This window comes from Protopterus annectens, chromosome 5.part1 (assembly GCF_019279795.1).
Source record: "Protopterus annectens isolate FY-2018-M chromosome 5.part1, PAN1.0, whole genome shotgun sequence".
In the NCBI taxonomy this organism is placed as follows: Eukaryota; Metazoa; Chordata; order Ceratodontiformes; family Protopteridae; genus Protopterus; species Protopterus annectens.
In genome coordinates, this window is record NC_056736.1 from 658,535,039 (window position 1) to 658,560,616 (window position 25,578).

The 25,578-nt window shown below is 42.1% G+C and overlaps 1 protein-coding gene across 2 annotated transcripts in view; it reads right to left on the reverse strand.

Moving 5' to 3' along the window:
• Positions 1 to 25,578, reverse strand: part of GTF3A (general transcription factor IIIA) — a 406,888-nt gene that overhangs the window by 76,738 nt on the left and 304,572 nt on the right. Inside the window, exon 7 of one of the 2 annotated variants that reach the window (XM_044073277.1) lies at positions 24,592 to 24,818. In XM_044073277.1, the coding sequence (XP_043929212.1) occupies positions 24,592 to 24,818 (227 nt within the window). Of the gene's footprint in view, positions 1 to 24,591; positions 24,822 to 25,578 lie in introns of both variants that reach the window. The other variant, XM_044073276.1, reaches the window with a different exon arrangement.

Below are 25,578 nucleotides of genomic sequence, written 5' to 3' on the forward strand. Positions count from 1 at the left end.
TCCTGAGAGAAACCCTGTCCTAGTGAAAAATGATGAAAGGTTCTACAGCCATTAATGCCTGTAACTCTGATACTCTTCTTGCTGAAGTTATTGCTAAGAGCAGAGCAGTTTTCCATAAGAATTTTATATCAGCTGTGCTGGCTGGAAAGGAGGCAGTGTGAGTTTTTCTAAAACAAAATTGAGATCCCAAGTTGGTACTGGTGCTCTCCTTGGGGTTCTTATGTTTTTTGCCCCTCTGAGGTACTGTCTTAGTAGAGGATGTGTAAAAATAGGAGGTTCCGTATTGTAATGAGCTGAAATGGCAGAGGCATGGATTTTAATTGATAAGATAAACCTTTGTCCAGCATCTCAGTTAGGTATTTTTTGTAAAATCGGAGGTATATTTGGAACAAGTGGGTCGAGCCCTTGTGCCTGGTTCCAAGCACAGAATCTCTTCCATTTTTCTGCAAATTTCCTAGTGCTGGGCCTCCTGGCTTCTAAAATGACATCCATAACAGCTTTAGAGAGAGGTGTGGTCTGAGTGGCTACATTGTCTGCCATGCTGCCAGATTTAAGGTTCCGATTTGACTGTGCAGAATCGGATTGTTTTGAGTCAGAAGATGAGGAATGAGGTAAAGGCCAAGCTGGGCCCCAAGACAAGCTCTTTAGGACTGGGTATCAGTGCTGGCATGGCCAGTCTGGGGCAATCAGGATCACTTTTGGCCTTTCTTGTCTGACTTTTAGGAGCACTTTGGTAAGAAGAGGCATTGGAGGGAAGGCATAGACTGTCAGAGCTTTCCAGCTGAATGATAGAGCATCCACTTTCCATGCTTGAGAGTGATAAGTTCTTGTGCAGAATTTGTTTAGTTGGCAATTGTGAGGGGAGGCAAAAAGATCTATGTCTGGGCGTCCCCATTTCCTTGTTATGCTGAACACCTGTGGATTTAGTTTCCATTTGCGAGGGTCCATGAGATTTCTGCTTAGTTAAGTATGCCAGTGTATTTTTTGCTCCTGGCAGGAATTGTGCCTGCAGATGTACTTGATAGGTTAGTGCTGTGTTCCACAAGGTCATGGCTTGCCTACATAAGGGGTAGGAATGTGTGCCCCCTTGCTTATGTACCACATAACTATGGTATCTTTATTAGTAGTTGTCCTGGATGTAGTAGGTCCTTGAAAGCTGTCAGGGCATTCTGTACTGCTAGCATCTCTTTCTGATTGATGTGAAGATGCATTTGTTCCTTGGGCCATGTGCCCTGAATACATTTCCCTGCCATATGTGCCCCCCAGGCATAATCAGATGCATCCGTTGTTACTGTCTGCCTGGCTGTGGGTAAGGTGAAAGGCTGTCCCTTGTTGCGGTGACAGGCCTGGGACCACCATCAAAACTCCTGTTGTAGGCAAGGAATTAAAGTTATGATAGTCTCCAGGCTGTGACAATGTTGAGTCCAAACACTTTTTAGATACCATTGTAGTTTCCTCATATGCAGTCTTGCATATGGAATTAGTAGAATGCAGGACCCCATGAAGCCCAGGGCCTGCAGAACTTTGTTGCCATCAGTTGAAAGTATTGAGTCAGTTGCCTTCGTCTGGCGTGAGATAAGCCATCTGGGCAGTTGTATTTAAGCTTGCTCCCAGGAATATTATCTCTTGAGAGGGCACTAGTTTTGATTTCTTTTCGTTTACTGTGTACCCTAGGCAAATTAGTAATCTTTTTACAAACGCCAGATGCTTTAGTAGAATGTCCTTGCTCTCTACTTGAATAAGGCAGACGTCCAAGTAGGGATATATCTGAATTACTTTTTGCCTGCAAAACGCAATTACTGGTGCCAGGCATTTTGTGAAGACACTGGGCGCAGTAGATAAGCCAAAGGGCAGTGCAGAGAATTTGTAATGCATTGAGCCTGCTATGAATCTGAGGTATCTTCTGCAAGTTTGTCTGATTGGGACATGCAGGTATGCCTCCTTGAGGTCCAAAGTAACTAGCCAAGCCTTCTTGCCCAGCATGGGTAGAAACTGCTGTAGTTTTAACATTTTGAATTTTGGAACATCCAGGAAAGTATTTAGGATCGACAGGTCCAGTATTGGTCTCCAGGCTTTGTCCTTTCTGGGTACTAAGAAAAGTCTTGAGTAAAATCCTTGCCCCTGTTCTTGCTGTGGTACTCTTTGAATAGCTCCCATGTCCAGGAGAGCAGCAATTTGTTTTTGCGCCTCTGCCCATTGGTTCTGTGGCAGGTCTGGCATACCTCTTGATTCTGGAAACGTGTGAAAGTGGAACCTGTAACCTTGAGAAACAATATTCAGTACCCATTTGTCCTGGGTGATTATGTGCCAATTTTTTTGAGAAAAGTGCTAGCTTTCCCCCTAGGGGTGCTGCCAAAAGGTAAGTGCTTGGTATCTGTAGAGGGAAGTCATTGGGGCTAGTTTCTTATAAGGTTGCGATTTGTCTTCCCCTCCTTTGGGGGCTGAAGCACCCCATTGTTTAGGTCTGTAGGAGCCTTGGGGCTGAGATCTGCCTCTTGGACGTCTATCTGCCTCTTTGTGGCCTGACACCAGAAAGGACCAATTTTTTTGAAGGCCAGTTTCTGCTAAACCTGGGTGGATGAACCTGTAAGAAATCCTTTACTGTCTGTATAGATTTTGCTTTATCCTCCATTTTCTTTAACACCTCTTCTGCCCTACCACCAAACAAAGTATCATGCTGTAGTGGAACATCCAATAATTTAACTAACATGGTCAGTTAAACTTTGTTCTTTCAACCAAGCATGCTTTCGAATAACAGAGCCTATAACTGCGGCTCTACAAGAAGCCTCTAATGAATCAAAACCACATTGTAAAGTATGCTTTCCCACTTGTTCAGCTGCATGCAATAAATCGTGCATTTCCTTACTGTCAGGACTTTGAGATTGAAACCATTTTCTGCTTTAACAATGACATGAGATACTGTTGATATTTAAAAGCATGTAAAACTGGCAATTTAAAGCCCTTACAGCTAAAGTAGCAGAAGTGTAAACTTTTTCCCCCCATCTGTCCTGAGCTCTGGAATCTCTATCCGAGGGGACAGGATTTTCAGCAGTGGAAGCCTTAACTCCTTTAGGACCCTGTGAAATTGTTTCTGTATCTGCAGCAGGGTTTTTGTAAAGAAATTTATGAGAATCGGGGACTCTGTAGTACCTGTCTGGCTTGACTGGTGCAGGGGGTAAAGAATCAGGAGTCCGACTGAATTCAGAGAAAACATCAACAATATCAAGCACAGGGGGAATAGCCAGGGGTCTGTGCTGGGGCAATAAAAGAAAGTCTGAGCACTTTCTTGGATTTTGAGTAATCCTGGCTCTCCCAATGGAAATGCTCCCCCATGGTGTGCAGGGTTTCCCCAAAAGAATAATCCTCAGGTGGAGAGGCTGAAGGTATAGACTCTTCTGCATCAGAATCCTCATAGGGAGGGAGAGAGTATCCCTGATCAGAAGAGGAATCAGAGGAAATAGAAACCTGGTCAGAGGAATCATTGTCAGTCTTGCCTAGGCCTTTTGTCAGGAGGGGGATGGGAATCCCTGATTAAAGTAATTAGGTCTTTGGCCATTTTAAGCATCTGTTTCTTTGGCATGGATGACTGGTCAGTAGAATGCTGTACTCATTTCCTAGTCTTTAATGGTGTTTTTAACTTTGTCTTGGCTGCTGTAGTGGGCTTAATTGTAAGCTGTGAAGGTCTGAAAACACCCTCAGAAGCAGATGCCTGCTCAGCAGCTCCGGACCCATCTGAGAGAATAGTTTCCGTAGGCCCAATACTAGGAGTTTCCACAGGCCTCGGTGTCTCCACGTGGCTGTCTGATAGGGCCTGTGGCTCTGAGGTAGCGGGTGTTGGGGCTGCGAAAGCACCTCAGAAAACTGGCGACTGGCCTAGAAGAGGCTTCGTAGTCTGTTTTGGACCTCGGATGCCGGTCCTTTTTTGCCTTTGCGTTTTTTATAAATTCCAGTCGTCGGTTGTTCCGACGGTATTATGTAATTAAACCTTCGGCCAAAATAATGTAAAGCAAAATCAAACAGACGTTTAATAGTGCATTTGTTGAATCTAGCACAAAACAGACAACTAGTAATGTCGTGGTCAGGGCCTAGGCAAGGATTACAGTAAGAGTGAAAGTCCTTATGGAGGCATTTGCTTCCCACAAGAAATACAATTATTAACTTTTACTGACATCGGTCTGGAGCAAGAAAAAAAGTTTCCCCCAACGGGGTACTTGGCTTTATTGTAGACTTCGGTTCTGAAACGTAATTTCGAAAATCTCAGGAGTCGGCCGACCGGCACTAGCGAACTGCTTTTGCTTCGGGCACCACGCAGCAAGAAAGACTGAAGAAAATGGCGTTGTTTGCATCTTTTATACCCCTGGTGCAATGACGTCAGGGAAGAGGCGACAGCAACCGACGCCGGACCAAGACTTTAGAACTTGGGCCGACTGCGGGTAGCCTACCGGCGGATAACCCAAGTGTAATGACTGCAACAGTGAAACACTATGAACATCCTTTCCTCCTTAGTTTCCTCACCAAAAATCCAATAAGTACAATAATCACATACACTTGTCAATCTAAGCATAATGCATTTTTCTTCCACAGTCAACAATTCTGCTTTCTTTATCGCTAGGGAAAGTGAATTTCTGGTGCCACTCTAAATGCCCTAGCTGCAGCCATCAAAATACAAGAATTGTCACAGGATTCTCAAAATACTTTCACTTCTTGGACTCCTACAAATTCATGTATAGCTTTATTTAATTTTGAAAGACAAAATAATGAGGTGGGAGTCAGAGTTAAGGGGAAGGGGTAAAAGCCAGAATAACAAGCATTTCTAAGATGGCCATGGTCCTCCATGCACAGAAACTCAAGCCACGTCTTCTGGGAACCGACAGAGACAGGCACGCACACAGATTCCCAATAACTCCCTCCACAAAGGAGACTTCTGGTGGAAGTGCTGAGGCAATGGGGTTCCTACCAACTCAACAGGGACTTATCAGTCAAGATTAGGCTAGACATTACAAGCACAAGGGAAGAGACCTTCTGCTGGGGAACCAACATAAAGATGTCTCACTTGTTTCTTGCAGTGATCAGATGCCAAACATTGCTGAAAAATAAATTTTAGTCACAGTTTACATAATCTGAAATACTCAAAACATGCATTAAGTATTACATTACATATACTAGAATTTACACAGTGACTATGTACACTAAACAAAATACTCGACAAAATCCTCTATACAGAATATGAAAATCAAATGGAAGCTATAATTTCTCTCAAAGTAAAATGAAGAGATGCATCTGAAATGCTGACACACAAGTTAATTATGTTGTACCAAAAATCATCCGATTAAAAATGAAAGGCATTTACTACTGTGTCAGGGCACAAAAAAAATGCAAAAACGAGGTGTGCAAGCAGAATGTTTGACAATGGAATACAGAAAATGAGGTCACATGTCTGGTATGCATATGTTATATACAGTGGGAAGGCAACAGATTTGGATCTTCTCTGAAACTTATGAAAATCAAGAATACCATCACCCCTTTGAGGAAATTTATGTTGGCTTAGCACCCCCATAGACACCTGGGAACCAACATTTGGCTACAGAGAACTACAGAAACTTAATGACTCCTAGCTCGTATCCAGTGCGGTGAAGTCTATCGACCCCCTAAAAGAGGTTAACCTATGGGAGATATCAAAGTAGGCACCGAGGCTGGAGGCATACACATATGCATCTGTCATGCCTATACAAGCCTAATAGAGCCTCCAAAGCTATGTGCTCCCTTCCTACAGATTATTTAACAACCACTCAACCCAAAAGTTTTTCCCCATCCAGCAGTGCTTGTGTGTCTTCCTACATGATTACCTTTAACTCAAAAAAATATGATTAGGAAAATGAGAGAAAAACCTGTAGTCTAATGCAAGAACTTTCTTGTTGGAAACCCTAATAGTTTTGAGGCTGACACACCAAAGACCTTTTTTAAAGGTTTTGCTTTGCCCAAGAAAAAGACTTAAGGCAGTAGCCTTGATTACTGTGTGCATCCATCTTGAAAGTTACCACTTAATTTCATCTCTCCCAGTGTAAAAAAAAGTGTCATATGTGAATTTGAGTAAATTTCAGTTACTGGCTAGTATGGGCACTGCCTAGATACTAGCAAAAAGAAATTTAGAGAACCTGAAAGAAAATAAATTGCAAAAGGTGAGAAAAAACTTATAGGGAAGAATTCTGCAACTGTTCATCAAAAAGCAGTTCAAGCTCTAGCTTTCGTACAAGACACTTTCTCCTCTACAGTACTGGAAGTCATAAGTCAAATGTGCTCAATGATGCAATACATTGAAGGAGTACACAGACTCGAAACAAGAGACCGAAAAAACTGGAAGAAACTTTAAACAGAAATTCAGAGGAGCTGGAAAAAAAAAAAAAAAAAAAAAAAAAAAGAGTCAATAGGTCAAAATGAAGGAAAGACAGGCTGAGTATGAGACGAGATTTCAAAACAGTGGTACAGTTAGAGGATAGAGCACATAGGAAAACCTGAAATGTCTTACTGTACTAAAGAAAAGTACAGTTGTGTACCTACCATAAATGTAGATGTTAGAGAGTGTATTCACTGTTGCAGTCATTACACTTTGGTTATCCTGCTGGCAGGCTACCCGCAGTCGGCCTGAATTCCAAAGTCCTGGTCTGGCGTTGGTTGCTGTCGCCTCTTCCCGGACGTCAGTGCGCCAGGGGTATACAAGATGCAGCAGACGCCATTTTCTTCAGTTTTTCTTGCCCCAGATGTCAGGTGCCCCCAAGAAGGTAGGAAATACACATTGCTTATAAAAACACACAGTAAAATAAAAACAATACCTTCATCTACAAGCAAATACACCACATAGGTTGTATAGGATAGAGAAGTATAGATAAGTCCCAGCAAAGAAAGTGTGATGAAGGGTGGGTTACCTGGACTGCAACAGCGAATACACTCGAAAATCTACATTTATGGTAGGTACACAACTGTACTATGTTCATTGTGTTTCACTGTTGCAGTCATTACACTTGGGTTGAATCCCAAAGCTGAGGTAGGGCGGCTGGGTCTAAAATAGGATTAGGAGTGGCTCTGAGGCCCTGCAGAACTGCAGTGGCAAAGCCTGCTCTGGATTTAGAGTAAAGAGGCAAGTAACAATGCTTGGTAAGTGTGCAGTGAACTCCAGTTGCAGCCTCCAAAATTTCCTTGCTTGGTACTCCTCTGAGAAAGGCTGCTGAAGTGGCTGCTGCCCTGGTAGAATGTGGCTTAATATTCTTAGGTACTGACTTGCCATGTTGTGCATAGCAGAAACGAATGCAGTGTCCTATCCATTTTGAAATAGTCTGCTTTGAGATGGCCTTTCCTTGTGATCCTGCAGCATATGCTACAAACAGTTGCTAAGTTTTTGTTTTGTCCAAGAAGCAGCGTAGCTGCCTGTGTATGTCCAAAGAGTGCAGACGTCTCTCCCCTTTATTCTGGGGATTTGGATAAAATGTTGGCAAATGAATGGTTTGGTTAAGAGCCACACTGGATACTACCTTTAGCATAAATGTTGGGTCTGTCCTTAGAGAAACTCTGTCCAGATGAAAAATGATAAAAGGTTCCACTGCCATTAATGCCTGTAACTCGGACTCTTCTTGCTGAAGTTATTGCTAGGAGCAGAGCAGTTTTCCATAAGAATTTTATATCAGCTGTACTGGCCGGCTCAAAAGGAGGCAGTGTGAGCTTTTCCAAGACAAAGTTGCGATCCCATGTAGGTATCTGTGCTCTCCTTGGGGGTCTTATGTTTTTTGCCCCTCTGAGGTACCGTCTTAGCAGTGGATGAGAAAATAGGAGGATGTTCTTCATTCCACATTGCTGCAGTCCTAACCATTGGGGGTAGTCCGCTGTCCAGTCGGCCCGAATACCAAAGTATATGGCTGACGTCGGTCAAGGCGCATTAGACTGATGTCAGGACGTCAGGGTACTAATGCGCATGACCGACGTCATATCCCCAGTCTTTTTTGCCGCATGGTCCGATGCAGAAGCAGTTTTGCGAGTGCAGGTTGGCGTTCTGAAATTTTCTGAAGTCGGAGTTTCAGACCGAATCAAAGTTGGCTAAGTACCCGTTGGGAACATTTTGGTTTTCTTGCCTCAGTATTTAACGGATGTCAGAAAAAGTGAATAACTGTATTTCTTGTGGGAAACAGATACCTCATAGGGATTACCATACTTTGTGTATACCTTGTTTAGGGCCTGAGCACGGCGTTGTTAGATGCGCTCTTGTGCTAGATTTAACAACGCACTATTAAGAGAAGGTTAGACTGTGCCAGGTTAGTGTTTGGGAAGCGTTGTAATTATAAAATGCCGTTGGATACTCCGGCCGCTTCCAAAAAGCGCAAGGACAAAGCAGCAAAGCCTAGAGTTGAAGAACCGGCAGTCCCGGACGTCGGTTCTTTAGAAACTCAGTGGAGCCGGAGGTTTTGCCAGGAGTTTCTTTGGAGTCTCAGGCAGAGACTTTACTGTTACAGGATGTGCCCTCTCAGGAGGTAGGCCAGGCTGAGGGGGCTTCTCAGGTAGCTGTACTTCCCTCTCTTCCTAAGGTGGTTCGAGCCTCTCCTTCTGTTTCCAAGACTTCTTTGAGAGGTAGGCCAGGTTTAGCTTCAGTGGGGGCTTCTCCTAGCACTTCAGGTTCTGTGCCTAAGAAACATATGCTTAAAATGGCAGAGGATTTGATTACTATGATTAGGGGTTCTATGCCCCCTCCTGATAAGAGGCCTAGGGTGGAGCCTGAGTTTGAGAGTTTTGAGCAGTGTTCAGAGGCTTCTGAGTCTTGACTGAAGACTTGCAGGAGTATCCTCCTTATTCTGATTCTGATGTGGATGATTCCACTCCTTCAGCTTCTCCTCCTGAGGATTTTTCATTTTCAGAGACTCTGCATTCCATGAGGGAGCATTTTAAATGGGAAGGCCAAGATTTCTCTGATTCCAGGAAGAGGCTTAGGGAATTCTTGTTTTTACCCCAGCATAGGCCCTTAGCTATACCTCCTGTTTTGAATGTGGTGGAAGATGTTTTTGCAGAGGCTTCCCTGAACCCTGATTCTTTGCCTCCTGCCCCTGTTAAACCTGATAGGTACTATAGGGTGCCTGAAGCTCATAAGTATCTTTTTAAGAGTCCTAGGGCAGACCCGGAAACTGTTTCTCAGGGGCCTAAAGGTGTTAAGGCCTCTGTTAAAAATCCTGTTCCTCCTGATAAAGAGGCAAGGGCTTTGGATAGATGGGGTAAGAAAGTGTATACTTCTTCCACTTTAGCCATGAGGGCGTTGAATTGTCAGTTTCACATGCTAAAATATCAGAATTATCTCCTTTCACAATTGAAATCTAAGGTGGATGCTCTGGCGGAAGGTATTGAGTGTAAAGAGTTGCAGGATTTAGTTCATGTGTCTGAACAAGTGGGTAAGCATTCCTTGCAATGTGGTTTTGATGCTGTGCAGGCCTCCTCGATGGTGGCTGCCACTGGTTCTGTTCTTCGCAGGCACGCCTGGTTGAGGGATCAGAATTTAGCGGAGCATGTTAAGACAAGGATTTTGGATGCTCCTTTACAGTCTGATGTGTTGTTTGGTTCGCCTGTGGAAGCAGTTTTAAAGAAAATGGAGGACAAGGCTAAGTCTATGCAGACTGTTAAAGATTTTTTGCAGGTGCAACCTCCGAAGTTTAGCAGAAATTGGCCTACTAAGGGATGGACATATCCTGCTTATGATTCCCAGTCTAGGGGTAGGTCTAGACGTGGTAGGGGCAGAGCTCAAGGTTCTTTTAGGCCTAGAACAAGGAGTTCTCCTGCTCAGATTTCTGGTGAGGGCAGGGGTCAGTCCTTTCGTAAACAGACCCAATGACCTGCCTTTTCAGCTGCCAGTACATTCTCGTCTGGCAGCCCCTTTGGGAGGAAGACTGTCTCTTTTCAAAGAAAATTGGGATTTAATTACTCAAGACAGATGGGTTTTGGATATCATTCACCACGGTTACAGGTTTTATTTCCATACCTTGCCCCTTTCAAAGGCATGCCAGACGTTCCTCCTCCACAAAGGAAAGAGGCTCACAAGCAAATTTCTCTGTTACTCCAAATAGGGGCCATTCAGCCAGTCCCTGTACCAGAAAGGGGCCTAGGATTTTATTCTCGCCTGTTCCTAGTACCAAAGAAGGGGAACACGTGGAGACCGATTTTGGATTTATCTATCCTCAACACTTATCTGGACATTCCCAAGTTCAAAATGTTGGCGTTACAACAACTTTTACCTCTGCTGGGCAAAGATCACTGGATGGTAACTTTAGATCTCAAGGAAGCTTACCTTCATGTGCCTATAAGACTAAGTTGCAGAAAGTATCTGCGTTTTCGAGCTGGAAATTCTCATTATCAGTTCTCTGCATTGCCCTTTGGCTTATCTACTGCGCCCAGAGTATTCACAAAGGTTCTGGCTCCAGTGATAGCTTACTTCAGGCTAAAAGGAATTCAAATCTATCCTTACTTGGACGACTGCCTGATTCTGGCTCAAGAAAAGGAAGACCTTCTACAGCATTTGGAATATGTCATAGCAGTGCTAAGATGCCTAGGGTATTCTGTGAGCGAAATAAAGTCCAGTCTAGTACCCTCTCAAGACATGTGCTTTCTGGGTGTGAGACTGAATACAGCAGCCCAGATGGCCTTTTTAACCCCGGACAAACAAAAGAATCTTTCCAGTTACTTCCATCAACTATCTCTTCAGTCCGGGCTGACTGCAAGGACAGTCCTTCAAGCCTTAGGGTTCATGGCATCTTGTATTCTGGTGCTTCCCAATGCCAAACTGCATATGAGGAAGCTGCAATGGTATCTCAAAATGTATGGACACAGCACTGCCAGGATTTGGACACTGTCATTCAAATAATACCTTGCATTCAAAAAGAATTTTTGTGGTGGGCTCAGGAATGTCACCTAAACAAGGGACTCTCTGTGACCCGGCCAGAGGCGAGTCAGATTTTAACGACAGATGCCTCGGACATTGCTTGGGGAGCTCATCTAAATGGAAAGTGGATACAAGACAAGTGGCCTGCCAGACTACAGCATCTACATATCAACATGAAGGAGATGTTAGCAGTCCAGTTTGCATTAATGGCTTTCAAGGAGTTACTTCTTCCAGGGCAGGTGTTGATTCTAACAGACAACACAACTGTCATGTGGTACATCAACAAACAAGGGGGAACACATTCTTATCCCCTATGCAGGCAAGCTATGATTTTATGGGAGACTGCGCTCAGCTTGCAACTAACTCTTCAGGCAAGGTTTATGCCGGGAGCACAGAACTCCTTAGCAGATGTGTTAAGCAGACAAATCATGGATCCCCACGAGTGGAAACTGGATCTTCATGTATTTCAGAAATTGACAGTGTCATGGGGAACTCCAGACATAGATCTGTTCGCTTCTCCACTAAACCACCAGCTGCCAAAGTTTTGCACAAAAGGGTTTCATCACACAGCTTGGAAAGTGGATGCTCTTTCTTTCAGTTGGAAAAATCTTCATGTGTATGCCTTTCCACCTCTGCCTCTTCTCCCAAAGGTGCTCCTAAAGGTCAGACAAGACAAGCCAAGGATGATTTTAATAGCTCCAGATTGGCCTCGGCAACACTGGTACCCACTACTAAGGAGTCTGGTAAGGAAGCCTCCATGGCCTTTGCCTTTGATTCCACACCTGTTATCTCAGAAGGACGGTCGCCTGCTCAATGTCAAGCTTCACTCTCTTCATCTAACAGCCTGGCATATTCTGTTTTAAAACACAGCAGGTCTCAACTTCCTCAAGTTTTAAATGTGATTATGGAAGCCAGAAGACCTAGTACAAGGAAAGTGTACGCAGACAAATGGAAGAGATTTTTATTTTGGAGTGCAGCAAAGAATTTGGAGATTTCTGAGCCTAATTTGAGTGTGGCTCTTCAATATCTCACTGAGTTACTGGACAAAGGTTTGTCTTTCTCTTCCATTAAAATTCATGCTGCAGCAATTTCAGCTCACTATGATTGTGACCCACCATTGTTTTCGCATCCTTTGTTCAAGCAGTTTCTTAGAGGGGCAAAGAATATAAGACCCCCGTAGAGCTCCTACTCCTGCTTGGGATCTCAATTTTGTGTTGGAGAAACTTACTCTACAACCTTTTGAGCCTGCGGCTACTGCTGAATTGAAATACTTGTCATGGAAGACTGCTTTTTTGTTGGCTATTACTTCTGCAAGAAGGGTTTCTGAATTGCAGGCCCTTATGGCAGTAGAGCCCTTTTTGATTTTCCATAAGGATAGGGTATCATTACGTACTAATCCTTCCTTTATGCCTAAGGTGGTTTCTAGTGTGGCTTTAAACCAAACTATTCATTTGCCTACTTTCTATGCAGATCCCCAAAATAAGGGGAAAAGATTTTGCACACTTTAGATGTACATAGGCAGTTGCGTTATTATTTAAGCAGGACTAAGGATTTCAGGCAGTCTCAGCAGTTGTTTGTTTCTTTTGCTTTGAGTTCTCAGGGTAAGCCTGTGTCTAAGCAAACTATTTCTAAGTGGATTGGGTTTTGCATTTCATTTTGTTATTCCCATCATGACAAGGAGATTCCAGCTGGGATTAGGCCTCATTCCACTAGGGCTACTGCCACTTCAACAGCATTTCTAAGGGGGGTGGCAACTAAGGATATTTTGGAGGCAGCTACTTGGAGTTCAGTGCATACTTTCTCTAAGCATTACCACCTTCCTCTCTACTCTAAATCTAGGGCTGGTTTTGCCACAGCTATTTTGCAAGGCATGTTGACAGCTCCTGCTTCTTTATGATTTGCCAGCCTCCCTTACCTCTGCTTTGGGATTCTACCCAATGGTTAGGACTGCAGCAATGTGGAATGAAGAACATAGTACAGTTTTGTACCTACCATAAATGTAGATGTTCGAGGATCCACATTGCTGCAGTCAATTTACTCCCTCCTTCCCCTCTGTGTTTAGGGGTGGTGGTGTGGGTTAGGCTATATTCTTGTAATCTTGTATATATTGTACATATGTTTGGTGCAGGGCTTTTTGGTGTTTTTGGTGTGGGCCTTGTCTTTTTAGGATCTTCTGACATCTGGGGCAAGAAAAGACTGAGGATATGACGTTGGTCATGCGCATTAGTACCCTGACGTCCTGACATCAGTCTAATGCGCCTTGACCGATGTCAGCCATATACTTTGGTATTCGGGCCGACTGGACAGCGGACTACCCCCAATGGTTAGGACTGCAGCAATGTGGATCCTCGAACATCTACATTTATGGTAGGTACAAAACTGTACTTTCCGTACTGTAATGAGCTGAAATGGCAGAGGCATGGATCTTAATTGATGAGAAGGATAGGCCTTTGTCCAGCATCTCAGTTAGGTATTGGAATATTTGGAACAAGTGGTTCAAGTACTTGTGCCTGGTTCCAAGCACAGAATCTCTTCCATTTTTCTGCACAAGATTTCCTGGTGCTGGGCCTCCTGGCTTCCAAAATGACATCCATAACAGCTTTAGAGAGAGAGGTTTGTTCTGAGTGGCTATATTATCTGCCATGCAGCCAGATTTAAGGTTCTGAGTTTGCTGTGCAGGATCCGATTGTTTTGTTGAGTCAGAAGGTGAGGAATTTGAGGTAAAGTCCAGGCTGGGCCTTGAGACAAGCTCTTTAGGACTGGGTACCAGTGCTGGCGTGGCCAGTCTGGGGCAATCAGAATCATCTTTGGCTTCTCTTGTCTGACTTTTAGGAGTACCTTGGGAAGGAGAGGCAGTGGTGGAAAGGCATAAACTATTAGGGTTTTCCAGCTGAATGATACAGCATCCACTTTCCATGCTGGAGAGTGATAAGTCCTTGTGCAGAATCTCTGTAGTTGGCAGTTGTGAGGGAAGGCAAAAAGATCTATGTCTGGGCATCCCCATTTCCTTGTTGTCATGCTGTAGACCTATGGATCTAGTTTCCACTCATGAGGGTCCATGAGGTTTCTGCTTAGTTCCAGAGTATTTTTCTTTCCTGGCAGGAATTGTACCTGCAGATGTACTTGATAGGTCAGTGCCGTGTTCCACAAAGTCATGGCTTGCCTGCAGAGGGAGTAGGAATGTGTGCCCCCTTGCTTGTTTACGTACCACATAACTGTAGTATTGTCCGTCTTTAGTAGTAGTTGTCCTGGAGATAGTAGATCCTTGAAGGCTGTCAGGGCATTCTGTACAGCTAGCATCTCTTCTGATTGATAGGAAGATGCATTTGGTCCGTGGGCTATGTGCCCTGAAAACATTTACCTGCCATGTGTGCCCCCCAGGCATAATCCGATGCATCCGTTAGTGTCTGCCTGGCTGTGGTTAAAGTGAAAGGCTGTCCCTTGTTGTGGTGACAGGCCAGTGCCCACCATCCAAACTCCTGTTGCAGGCAGGGAATAAGAGTTACTGTTTCCAGGCTGTGGCAATGGTGAGTCCAAACACTTTTAGATACCATTATAGCTTCCTCATATGCAGTCTTGCATATGGAATTAGCAGGATGCAGGATGCCATGAAGCCCAAAGCCTGCAGAATTTTCCTTGCAGGTAGCTGGGTCTTTGTTGCCATCATTTGAAAGCAAGTCAGTTGCCTTTGCTTGTCTAGCATGAGAAAAGCCATCTGGGCAGTTGTATTTAAGCTTGCACACAGAAATATTATCTCTTGAGAGGGCACTAGTTTTGATTTCTTTTCATTTACTGTGTACCCTAGGCAAACTAGTAATCTTTTTATAAACGCCAGATGCTTTAGTAGAATGTCCTTGCTCTCTGCTTGAATAAGGCAGTCGTCCAAGTAGGGATATATTTGAATTCCTTTTTGTCTGCAAAACGCAATTACTGGTGCCACACATTTTGTGAAGACCCTGGGCGCAGTAGATAAGCCAAAGGGCAGTGCAGAGAATTGGTAATGCATTGAGCCAGCTATGAATCTAAGGTATCTTCTGCAAGATTGTCTGATTGGGACATGCAGGTATGCCTCTGAGGTCCAAAATAACTAGCCAAGCCTTCTTGCCCAGCATGGGTAGAAGTTGCTGCAGTGTTAACATTTTGAATTTTGGAACATCCAGGAAAGTACTTAGAATAGACAGGTCCAGTATTGGTCTTCAGGCTTTGTCCTTTCTGGGTACCAAGAAAAGTCAAAATCCTTGCCCCTGTTCTTGCTGTGGTACTTTTTGAATAGCCCTCATGTCCATGAGAGCAGAAATTTGTTTTTGTGCCTCTGCCCATTGATTTTGTGGCAGGTCTGGCATACCTTTTGACCTTGGTAAGGTGTGAAAGTGGAACCTGTAACACTGAGAAACAGTATTCAGTACCCATATGTCCTGGGTGATCATGTGCCAATTTTGTGAGGAAAGTGCTAGTTTTCCCCCCAAGTGTGCTGCCAAAAGGTTGTGATTTGTCTTCTCCGCCTTTGGGGGCTGAAGCACCCCATTGTTTAGGTCTGTATGAGCCTTGGGGTGGAGATCTGCCTCTTGGGCGTCTGTATCTGCCTCTTTGTGGCCTGTCTGACACCGGAAAGACCAATTTTTAGAAGACAATTCCTGCTAATCTAGGTGGCTGAACCTGTAAGAAATCCTTTACTGTCTGCATTGATTTTGCTTTATCCTCCATTTTCTTTAACACCTTTTCTGCCTTAACACCAAAGTATCATGCTGTAATGGAGCATCCAATAATTTGCTTTAACATGACCAGGTAAACTTTTTAACCAAGCATGCCTTGGAATGACAGAACCTGTAACTGCGGCTCTGCAAGATGCCTCTAATGAATCAAAACCACATTGCAAAATATGCTTTCCCACTTGTTCAGCTGCATGCAATAAATCCTGCATTTCCTTGGTCTCAGGACATTCAGAGCCTGTAAGCATTTTCTGTTTTAGCAAAGACATTAGGTATTGTTGATATTTAAGCATATGAAACAGGCAGTTTAAAGCCCTTACAGCTAAAGTAGCAGAGGTGCAAACTCCCCCCCCCATCTGTCCAGTGCTCTAGAATCCCTTTCAGAGGGAACAGGGTTTTTTGCAGTGGACGCCTTGACTCCTTTGGGACCCTGAGAAATAGTTTCTGGATCAGCAGCAGGGTTTTTATAAAGAAATGAGAATCTGGAACCCTGTAGTACCTATCTGGCTTAACTGGTGCAGGGGGTAAAGAATCGGGAGTCAAACTGGATTCAGAAAAAACAATCAATATCTAGTACAGGGGGGATAGCAAGAGGCCTGTGCTGAGGCAATAAAAGAAAGTCTCTGAGCCTTTTCTTGGATTCTGAATAACCCTGGCTCTCCCAATGGAAATATTCCCGCATGGTGTGCAGGGTTTCCCCAAAAGAGTAGTCCTCAGGAGGAGAGGCTGAAGGGATAGATTCTTCAGCATCAGAGTCCTGGTAGGGAGGAAGAGAATATCCCTGTTCTGAAGAGTCATAATCAGTGTCTTGCCTAGGCCTTTTATCAGGAGGGGGATGGGAGCCCCTGATCAAAGAAATGAGGTCCTCGGCCATTTTGAGCATCTGTTTCTTTGGCATGGATGACTGTCCAGGAGAATGCTGTACTTGTTTCTTTGTCTTTAACGGTGTTTTAGACTGCCTTGGCTGCTGAAGAGGTCTCAACAGTAAGCTGTGTAGGTTTGAAAACACCCTCAGAAGCCGATGCCTGCTTAGCGGCTCCAGACCCATCTGAGGGAATTGTTTCCATAGGCCCAATACAAACAGACAACTAGCAACGTCGTGGTCAGGGCATAGGCAAGTAATACAGTAAGAATGAAAATCCTTATGAGGTATTTGCTTCCCACAAGAACTAAAATTGTTAACTTTAACTGACATCGGACTGGAGCAAGAAAAAAATTCCCCATGGGGTTATTGAAGACATCGGATCTGAAATTCAAATTCGAAAATTTCAGGAGTCGGCCGACCGGCACTTGAACTGCTTTTGCTTCGGGCACTGCACGGCAAGAAAGACTGAAGAAAATGGCGTCTGCTGCATCTTACATACCCCTGGCGCACTGACGTCAGGGAAGAGGCGACAGCAACGGATGCCGGACCAGGACTTTGGAATTCAGGCCGACTGCGGGTAGCCTGCCAGCAGGATAACCCAAGTGTAATGACTGCAACAGTGAAACACGAACATCTGGAAGGAACAGACTATTAATTTTATGAAAGCACAAATAAGCAACTGGACTGGTATTCCACAGCAGTTAATTGAAAGGGTACATTGTGTGCATGCTCCAAACCTAGCCACGAGAAAGCAGCCAAGACCTCTATGATGATGCAATCCTACTAGCAGAAAGTCGATTCTAACAAAACCGGTAAGACGAATAAAGTACTAAAACCTGGAGACAGTAGAGTGTGTTTGTGGAAAATGATTACTCACTGTACACCAGGCAGAGAAGTGAATTTATTCCAGCAACCAGGGAATGTCAAGAGGCAGGTATGAGATTCAAGCTTTTGTATCTTCAAACTATTTTTAATGGAGGGTCAAAGTCAACTTTTGATTCAGAACATGCTAAAGTGCAAATAGTCTGCCCAACAAAAAGTGCGCTATCTAACAGAAGGGGCCTCCACTTATTCTTCTAATAAAGGTAATAGATTATGCCAGTGAAAACTTTTCCAAAATGTTCCAAAGGAAGGGTTTGAGAAAAAAGAGAAGCACAGGAGTTAACTGCAGAAACCAGAAACTCTGAAATGAATGGAATACAAAGCATCAATCACATTTGTGAAATATGGTGGAATAAGAAAACCTGGAAATATTAGATATTTTTGAGTTTGTTAAAATTGGGTGGGGGTGGGTGCTCCAAAACATATGCCCTACGTATGTTTTCCCAAACATTAAATGACATGAAAACATGGAAAAGGGGGAAGAGGTTAACTGCAAGTAAACCTGTTTTTGTTTCACTTGACCCCACCCAGCTCAGATTAAAGTGCAGCTCTTCCCTGCTGAACCTGGTCGACTTCTATGAGATGGTCACCAAGGCCCTTGATGAGGGAAAGCCAGTACATGCAGCTTACCTTGACTTGGCCAAGGCCTTTGACACAATCCCCAACTTTGGCATCATTGAAAATCTAATACAACTATGCGTAAATCCCTATCTCATCAGGTGGGTGGCCAACTGGCTGAGCAACAGGACCCTCAAGGTCAAAATAGATGCCTCTGCCTGAGATAACAGATCTGTCGCTAGTGGAGTTCCCCAGGGATTTGCCCTGGGACCCCTACTGTTTGGCACCTACTTCTCAGAGGTCCAGAAAAAGACAAAAGGCATGTGGCTGACCACATTTTCTGACAACTGTATGTTGAGTGCTGTCATCAACTTCTCAAATGATGTTAACATAGTGCAAGAGAGTCTCACAGCAACTAATGACTGGTGCCAAAGTCATGGTCTTAAGTCAAATGCAAAATAAATAATCAATCATACCATTCAGCATAAACACAAACCCTGACAACCACCTAAACACACAACCGGTGGCGAGAAACCAGGGTACTCAGGTTGATAATCTCACATTCTACCATCATGCAGTGGCAGTGGTCAGAAAAGCCTTTTACTTGGTTCACCTCATACGTAAAGGGACTGCATTCAGAAAAAAAAAAGGAGGTTATTACCTCTCAATACTCCTCCCTCATTAGACCAATAATGGGAGTATAATGCAGTTTGGTATGTACCTCTCCAAACTGCACCAACTGGAAAGGCCACAGAAATACCTTACAAAGAAAATCCATGGCCTCCACCACCTGTCCTATGCGGACAGCTTGAAATCACCATCACTCTACTCGGTATCATACAGATTGCTCAGAGGTGATATGTCTCTCTCCTACAAGGCAATCTTGGACCCAGACCTAATAGAGATGCTCCATATCCGTAAGCCTAACTCCTTGCGCATTACCCGCTCGGAAGGCCTGAATCTAATACGAGACACCAACAAAACCTGTTGGAGACAGATTGGTCTCCCAGAGGCTGCCCCATTTCTGGAATAGACTCTCCATATAGAGTACCATGCTGACCCTCCAAGCGCAACCTCGATGAGTGGATGGGAAACCACAAGTCTGTCCCAGGGGTTCCACCTGTATCCCTCATTGACAGGGGTGACAGGTGCTGACTGAGGTTTCTTTTTGGGGATAAACTCTTGGCTAGGCTTGTAAGGGCCCCAGGGCCATTAGCCTAGTAACCAGTTATGATCCTATGAACAATACTTTTTATAAGTCATGACATATGCTGCATACTATATAAAGCATTTTCAATTATTGTGTTATAGGGACATTAAAATAAACAAGTGCTCTTTTTACCCCTTTCTTTCTTGTACAACTTTTAGAAATGAAGACATTTGAATGTAAAGAGAAGAAAGGCTTGACAAAAACATGTTTAAGATAATAGGCTGTAATCTTAAGTTGTTGAGGTGAGACATGGGTTGTAAAAGTATAAAAAGAGCATGATACAAGTAAAATATATATGCTTTTCTTACCTTTGCATAGAGGAATGAATGGATTATGGATTCAAGCCAAGTTTTAAATGGAAGCAAGTAAATAGAACAATGAATGCAATGAAAAGTTTTCCTTTAACAAATAAATCTTTACAGTGCTACATAAGAAGCTTCTAGCTGAAGCCAACCGTGTATCTAGCTCTCTTGCTTCTATAGAGAAACTCTGACAAGAGGCAATAAAAACAAAATGCTTTTTTCAATGGCTAAAATATGTTTTATGAGAGCATTCAAGTGGTTTTCTACATCTGGCAGACGAATAAAGAAAACGATAAACAGATAGCACTTGTGTAAGCAGCACAGGCTGTACCAAGCATCTTAGCATAGACAACCATTTTAGGTTAATTCAAGCTTGCAAGTGTGGCTGTCAGTTTGGAACTACTGTATAAAAGATCACGTAGTCAAACAGTGTATGAAGGTAAACTGAAACTAGACAAAGTTATACATAACAGGTGGGAATAACTATCATAATGGCAACAATTTCCATATCATCTTTGGACGTGAATGGTCTTACAGGTATGTACAAAATGAGTAATGAACTACATTAGGAAATGCAGAAAACAAATAGCTATGCTACAGGCGCACATTTGGAAACAATGTGAATTTGATAAAGAAAGGATTTCAGTATGGTTATTCAGCTCATTATATGGGACAAAGGAATATGGTAGTACTGAGCTTCAATAGAGATAACAGCAAATTAAAGATAATGGTAGATTTGTAGTAGTAAGGGGCTACTAGAAAGGGAGGAGAATTACGCTGGCATGTATTTATATTTCACTTAAAACTGCTACAATGGGGATTAAGGTGATTCTGTGAGAAATAATCAGCTTTCAGCAGGGATTACTTATAGGTAGGGACTAGAATTTGATTTGCAATAGTAAGGCAGTATCGGGGGGGGGTCTTAGAAGGGGAAAATATACTGAAAGAAGGTAATTTTTTGAAGACTTATGAAAATTTGGTATGGATAAGAATTCAGTAATAGGATGTTGTAGAGAATTTATACATTTCCCCAAGGTACAAAAACTGGACTAGGCTAGACTGAAATTATATTTCACAAGAATATGTGCATTTAATTGAAAGTTTTAATGCACATCCAATAAATATTTTAGCTCACCAATAAACAAAAATGTAGGTTAATGAAATAAAAATTACACTAGTGCTTCTTCCCCACCTATCTGTTAAAGAGGAATTTAAAGAATGGGTAGTGGAAATTATTGGGAAAATAAACATTTCCTTAGAAAACATAGCTAGGAAGGGGGATAAAATGAAAAATAGGGTAGAAATAAAAAAAATGTGGTTAAGAAGCAACAAGAATTTAGAAGGATTGGCAAAGGTTAGCAGAACAGAAGAATCTCACAGAAGAACAAGCACAACTGCAGAGTGCTAAAGAGAAAGGGACTACCTGGATAATATGCATGTGTTTAGAAAGACTTGTCAAGCAACTTTTTTTTTTTGACGACTCCAGACCACAAACTTTTAGCACAATGCTCAGCCAAAAGAAAAGTAGAAAGGGTTGTTGCCAAGCATAGGGAGACTAACAAGGAAATCCTCTGTGGATATTACAGCTATTTCTGAATTTTTATGAAATCTGTATAAAGCAAAAAAAGTGGGAATCAAGAAAAAGTACAACTGGAAAGGTTTATGAAATAATTAAATATGCCAAGGTCAGAGGTAGATAAAGCTCAATTATTAACAGGATAGAAGCAGATGACAGAACACTTGTGATGTATAACCAATCTATAGGAAAGTCTCCAGGAATAAGTCTCCAGGAATAGATGGTATTTCTATGGAAGTTTAGAAACTAGGAGGGAAGAAATTGAAAGATATGGAAGGTTTTGCTTAATATTTTAAAAGAAACACCCTGGAAGAAATCTGTGGTGGCTAGAACACCCAAAATAAAGACCCATCACATCCAGCTTCATATATAGGCCCTTTTCAATTCTAAACAACGATTCTAAAATGTTTATGTCTAAAATGGCTAAAATAGTGGCAAAGCTGCTGCCCAAACTGATTGATATGAATCAATGTGATTTTGAAGAGGGGAGGCAAACGTATGAAAAGATTAAGAGAACATTGAAGATTCAGAGGGAAGGAAAATGCAAGAAAATACCACCGTTGCTGGTTGGTTTTACTCTTGTCGAATGCTTTCTCTGCATCAAGCTGGGATTTTATGAGTAGGGCAATGGAAGCATTTGCATTACCTTACCAATAAGGTTAAATAGACAGATTCAAGAGGGATCAGAGGCAAAAATTAAAGTGGGAGTCGTCTCGAATAACCGTATGGAGAGAAGGACTAGGAAGAGGCTCTCTCTTTCCCTTTATTTGCATTATATTTAGAACCACTGGCAAAGAAAATAACGGACTCAGAAATTCAAGGATATAACTGATATAGCAATCAAGAAAAGTTGGCTTTATTTGCAGACATTACTTTGAACCTGATAAAACCAGAAAAGGACATCTCAGTGTTGTGGCTCATTCTGAGACTGTTTCAAGTCTTTTTGAGATACAAAATTAATGAAGATAAAACAAAGGCTATAGCTGTAAACTACGTAACTGCACACAAATTGGTTCAGCAGTTCCCATGCCCATACTTATGGGAACATGATAAAACTAAGTACTTAGGAATACGGGTTAAAAATGATTTTGCTATGGCAGCTAAGATATGTGGGAAGAGACTAAAGACAACACAAAAACTGAGAAACTGGAAGCTCTGTTTTACTGATATGGATAGCAAGATACAAGCAGTGAAAATGTTTTTAGTTTTATACACAGGTTACGCATATTTTAAATCAACCAGATCAGAAGTTGTAGATAGCAATTGAGATGAAGAATTTCATCTAGGAGGGAAAGCTGGCAAGAGCCAAGTGGGATAAGTTGATCCTTCCAATATGACAAAGTGGTTTGGTATTACCTGATCTGGAGTATTTCAGAGCTACACAGTTAAGGGCTCATATACATAGCAGAAGCAGAAAGCTAAAATTCAAATTAGAATGGGATGATGACGAAATGGGGGGGAAGCTCAAGAAATAAGGAGAGACTGGGACTTTGGATTCAAATAAGTAGAATAACCATAAAGAAAATCATATTCATAAAGTAGCAAAAAATATTCTAAGAACTAAGCTAACACTGGAATGGAGAAAACAGATTTTGTTAGTAGGGATGACTACAATTTAGGGTACACAAAATAGGCAAGAGGGGGCTGGAATTTACTCAATAAAACTAGCAAAAGACCCAAAGTATTGACAGCAAATAATTAGAGGGGGAAAGGTACTAGAACAGTAGCAGGCCAAATATACATTTGGAATGCAGGCTACAGATTGCCTACACTCAGATATCAATTTGTGAATGGGAAGGTAGAGATCAGATATCAATTCTTGATTGGGAAGGTAGAGAGAAAGGAACAGCGGGATACGAATTGAAGAGGAGCACTGGTAGAGCTTTTAGTAAAATCTAGAACAAAAGCTGCTGTTAAAAAGAGAGACAATTAGGGCATAAATACTGCATGATAACTGTAGGAGTCAAAGAAGGTTAGCAAGGATTGGGATGAGAGTGGATAAGCAATTCACAATGAAACAATGGGAGGATATATGTAGGACTCCCATATATGCAGCAAAATATAGAAGATTTACTTTTTTTTCTTGAAAGTGTTTGCATAGGTTTATGCCCCAAGCAGACGCCAAAGATTTTTTCCTCAGCTTGATTGCAAATTGGTGGAGGTGTGATGAGGAAGAAGGTAACTGGGAGCATATTTTGGGGAGCTTAATGGAGTTGGCAAACTTAAATTCCCTGCACACCACTCAGTAATACTGGGTGGCAAACAGATGCAACGAAGATGATTTTTTTTTGAGCTGTGATACATAATTGGAATTTCCTAGACATAGTAAAGCTTTGCAGAGTTAAATTCTGGTGAATACCAAAAAAGTAGTTATTAGAAAATGGAAACCAAGGTCTAAACAACCGTACTAGGAGCAGTGAACATAGTAGCCAAGATAAAACAACTGAAGTGGGATCTTCAGAAAAGGGTAGGAGCAAATTACAAAAAATATGAATTGTGGAAACAATACATGAATAATGTTTTGGAGAAGGAATGAGGTTTAAAAGGAAGGCAGGAACTGAATGAGCTATGTAATGTTAGAATGACAATGACTGTATACATCATATATAATCTACCATAATGTTTGCAACCAGGTCATAAGTGATAGCATAATGAAGATGTTTGTTTAGTGCTAGCCTTGACAGATTCTGTCTCATATGCACATGAGAATTAGTGAGGGCCACACAAAAAAAAAAAAAAAAAAATTACAAAATGAAGTACAAGCAACAATGGAACTAAGCAGACAAAATAAAAATGCCTACACTGGGATATGTGAGCAAAATAATGACAACAGAGTACTGCTTGTGGCAAAAAGGAAGTTAAAATTGCATAGAATGCTGTCCCCTTTACAGCCTAGTATCATGCTGATGACCTCCGTGTAACAGGGGTACATGCTCTACTAATGGAGCTGTTCAGCCTTCCAGACAGACTTCTAGGGGCACCTAGACATGATCATCAACTCCTTCTGAACAAAAATGGGAAGGACTATGCAAAGCAGTGTGGCACTACCTGGTACATCAAGAGGTGTGCAAATGTTGCACAGCACACGAGGTGAATGGACATTAGCAAGGTATGGCAAAACAAAAGTAGCAACACTTGCAGATGTATAGTGAAGTCTCACTAGTAAAAACTGTACCCTGAAATTTATGAGAACAGACTAGCAAATGTGAACACCCCCCCCCCCCCAAGAGACTGATGCCTAAAACTAATCAGTGCAGTGACCAAGATCCACAGACTATTATGGAATTGAGATATCATATTTAGGTCAAACATCCATGTAAAAACAATGAAATAAAAGCACTAAACAAAAATTCTTTGAAGTCTTATGGATGCTGGTACTAGAGCTCATCCAGGAGAGTGAACTGGAGGGTAAACTACCAAAGTAAACATAATGGAGTGCTATTTTGCTTCAAGATCAGTTGCATGGTTAATACGATGTTGACAAGCAATGATAATTATGTGAAACACTGAGTTTACAACGATATCAATCTATACCATGAGACGAAAAAACTGACTGCAGTAAAAAATATAAAAAGATACAACTTACCTTCATTGCAAATGTCTTTCCACATCCAGGGTGCTCACATGTGAAGTGATGTTTTTCCTCATGAAATGAAAGTATATGACTCTGCAAGTTAAAGACAGTTGTATATGTTCTCGGACAACCTTCTCTAGGACACTGGAATACAGGTCTATCCTTCAAGTGAGTTTGCTGATGCTCTCTAAGAAAGTCTTTGCGTTTTAACTTCTTATTACACTGCTCACAAATTACTTCTTCTGGGGAAAAAAAGCCAACTGTTACTTCCTAGTACTCTTCAAATACCACTTCCCAAATTATGAAAAACCAGCTTGATTGCATCATGAAAAATACACAAATAGGATCTAAGAAGCCTCACTTAACAGATCTATGTGCATCAGGAACACAGTTGCAACAGGTCAGAGCTGTGTACTGGGGACACTTTTCTATACTACTACTTAATGAGGATGCAGAGCATCAGAATAATCCGATATGACCCAATCCCCAAAAGACCAGATAAAATGTGTGTACTGTTCCATATCTGTGCATTTACCTATTATATATACATAAGTCTTGCATACAGAAAGACAGTCATAAAATATCAGGATTTGCAGGCAGAAATGAGAGCAATGGGGAAGAAAAAATACCCAGAGTTCCAATAGTAGCAGGATAAACTGGACTTGTATGTGTATATGTATAACCCTGTATGAAATGCAGGAGTAGTCATTACTGGGTACATTGCGAGTGCTGCAAAGGGCACTTCTGGCTGACAAAAGACTGAAACGATACTAATTTCATGAATTTTAACTTACTTTGACTTAGGAATGGGGGCCATTCCGGTCATGGTATTAGGAAACCCAGAAGACTGAGAAATTAAAACAGTGAAAAAAAGACTTTATACATTATACACACATGCACACAGACAGACACACATATATATATATATATATATATATATCTATATATCTATATATATATATATATATATCTATATATATATATATATATATATCTTAT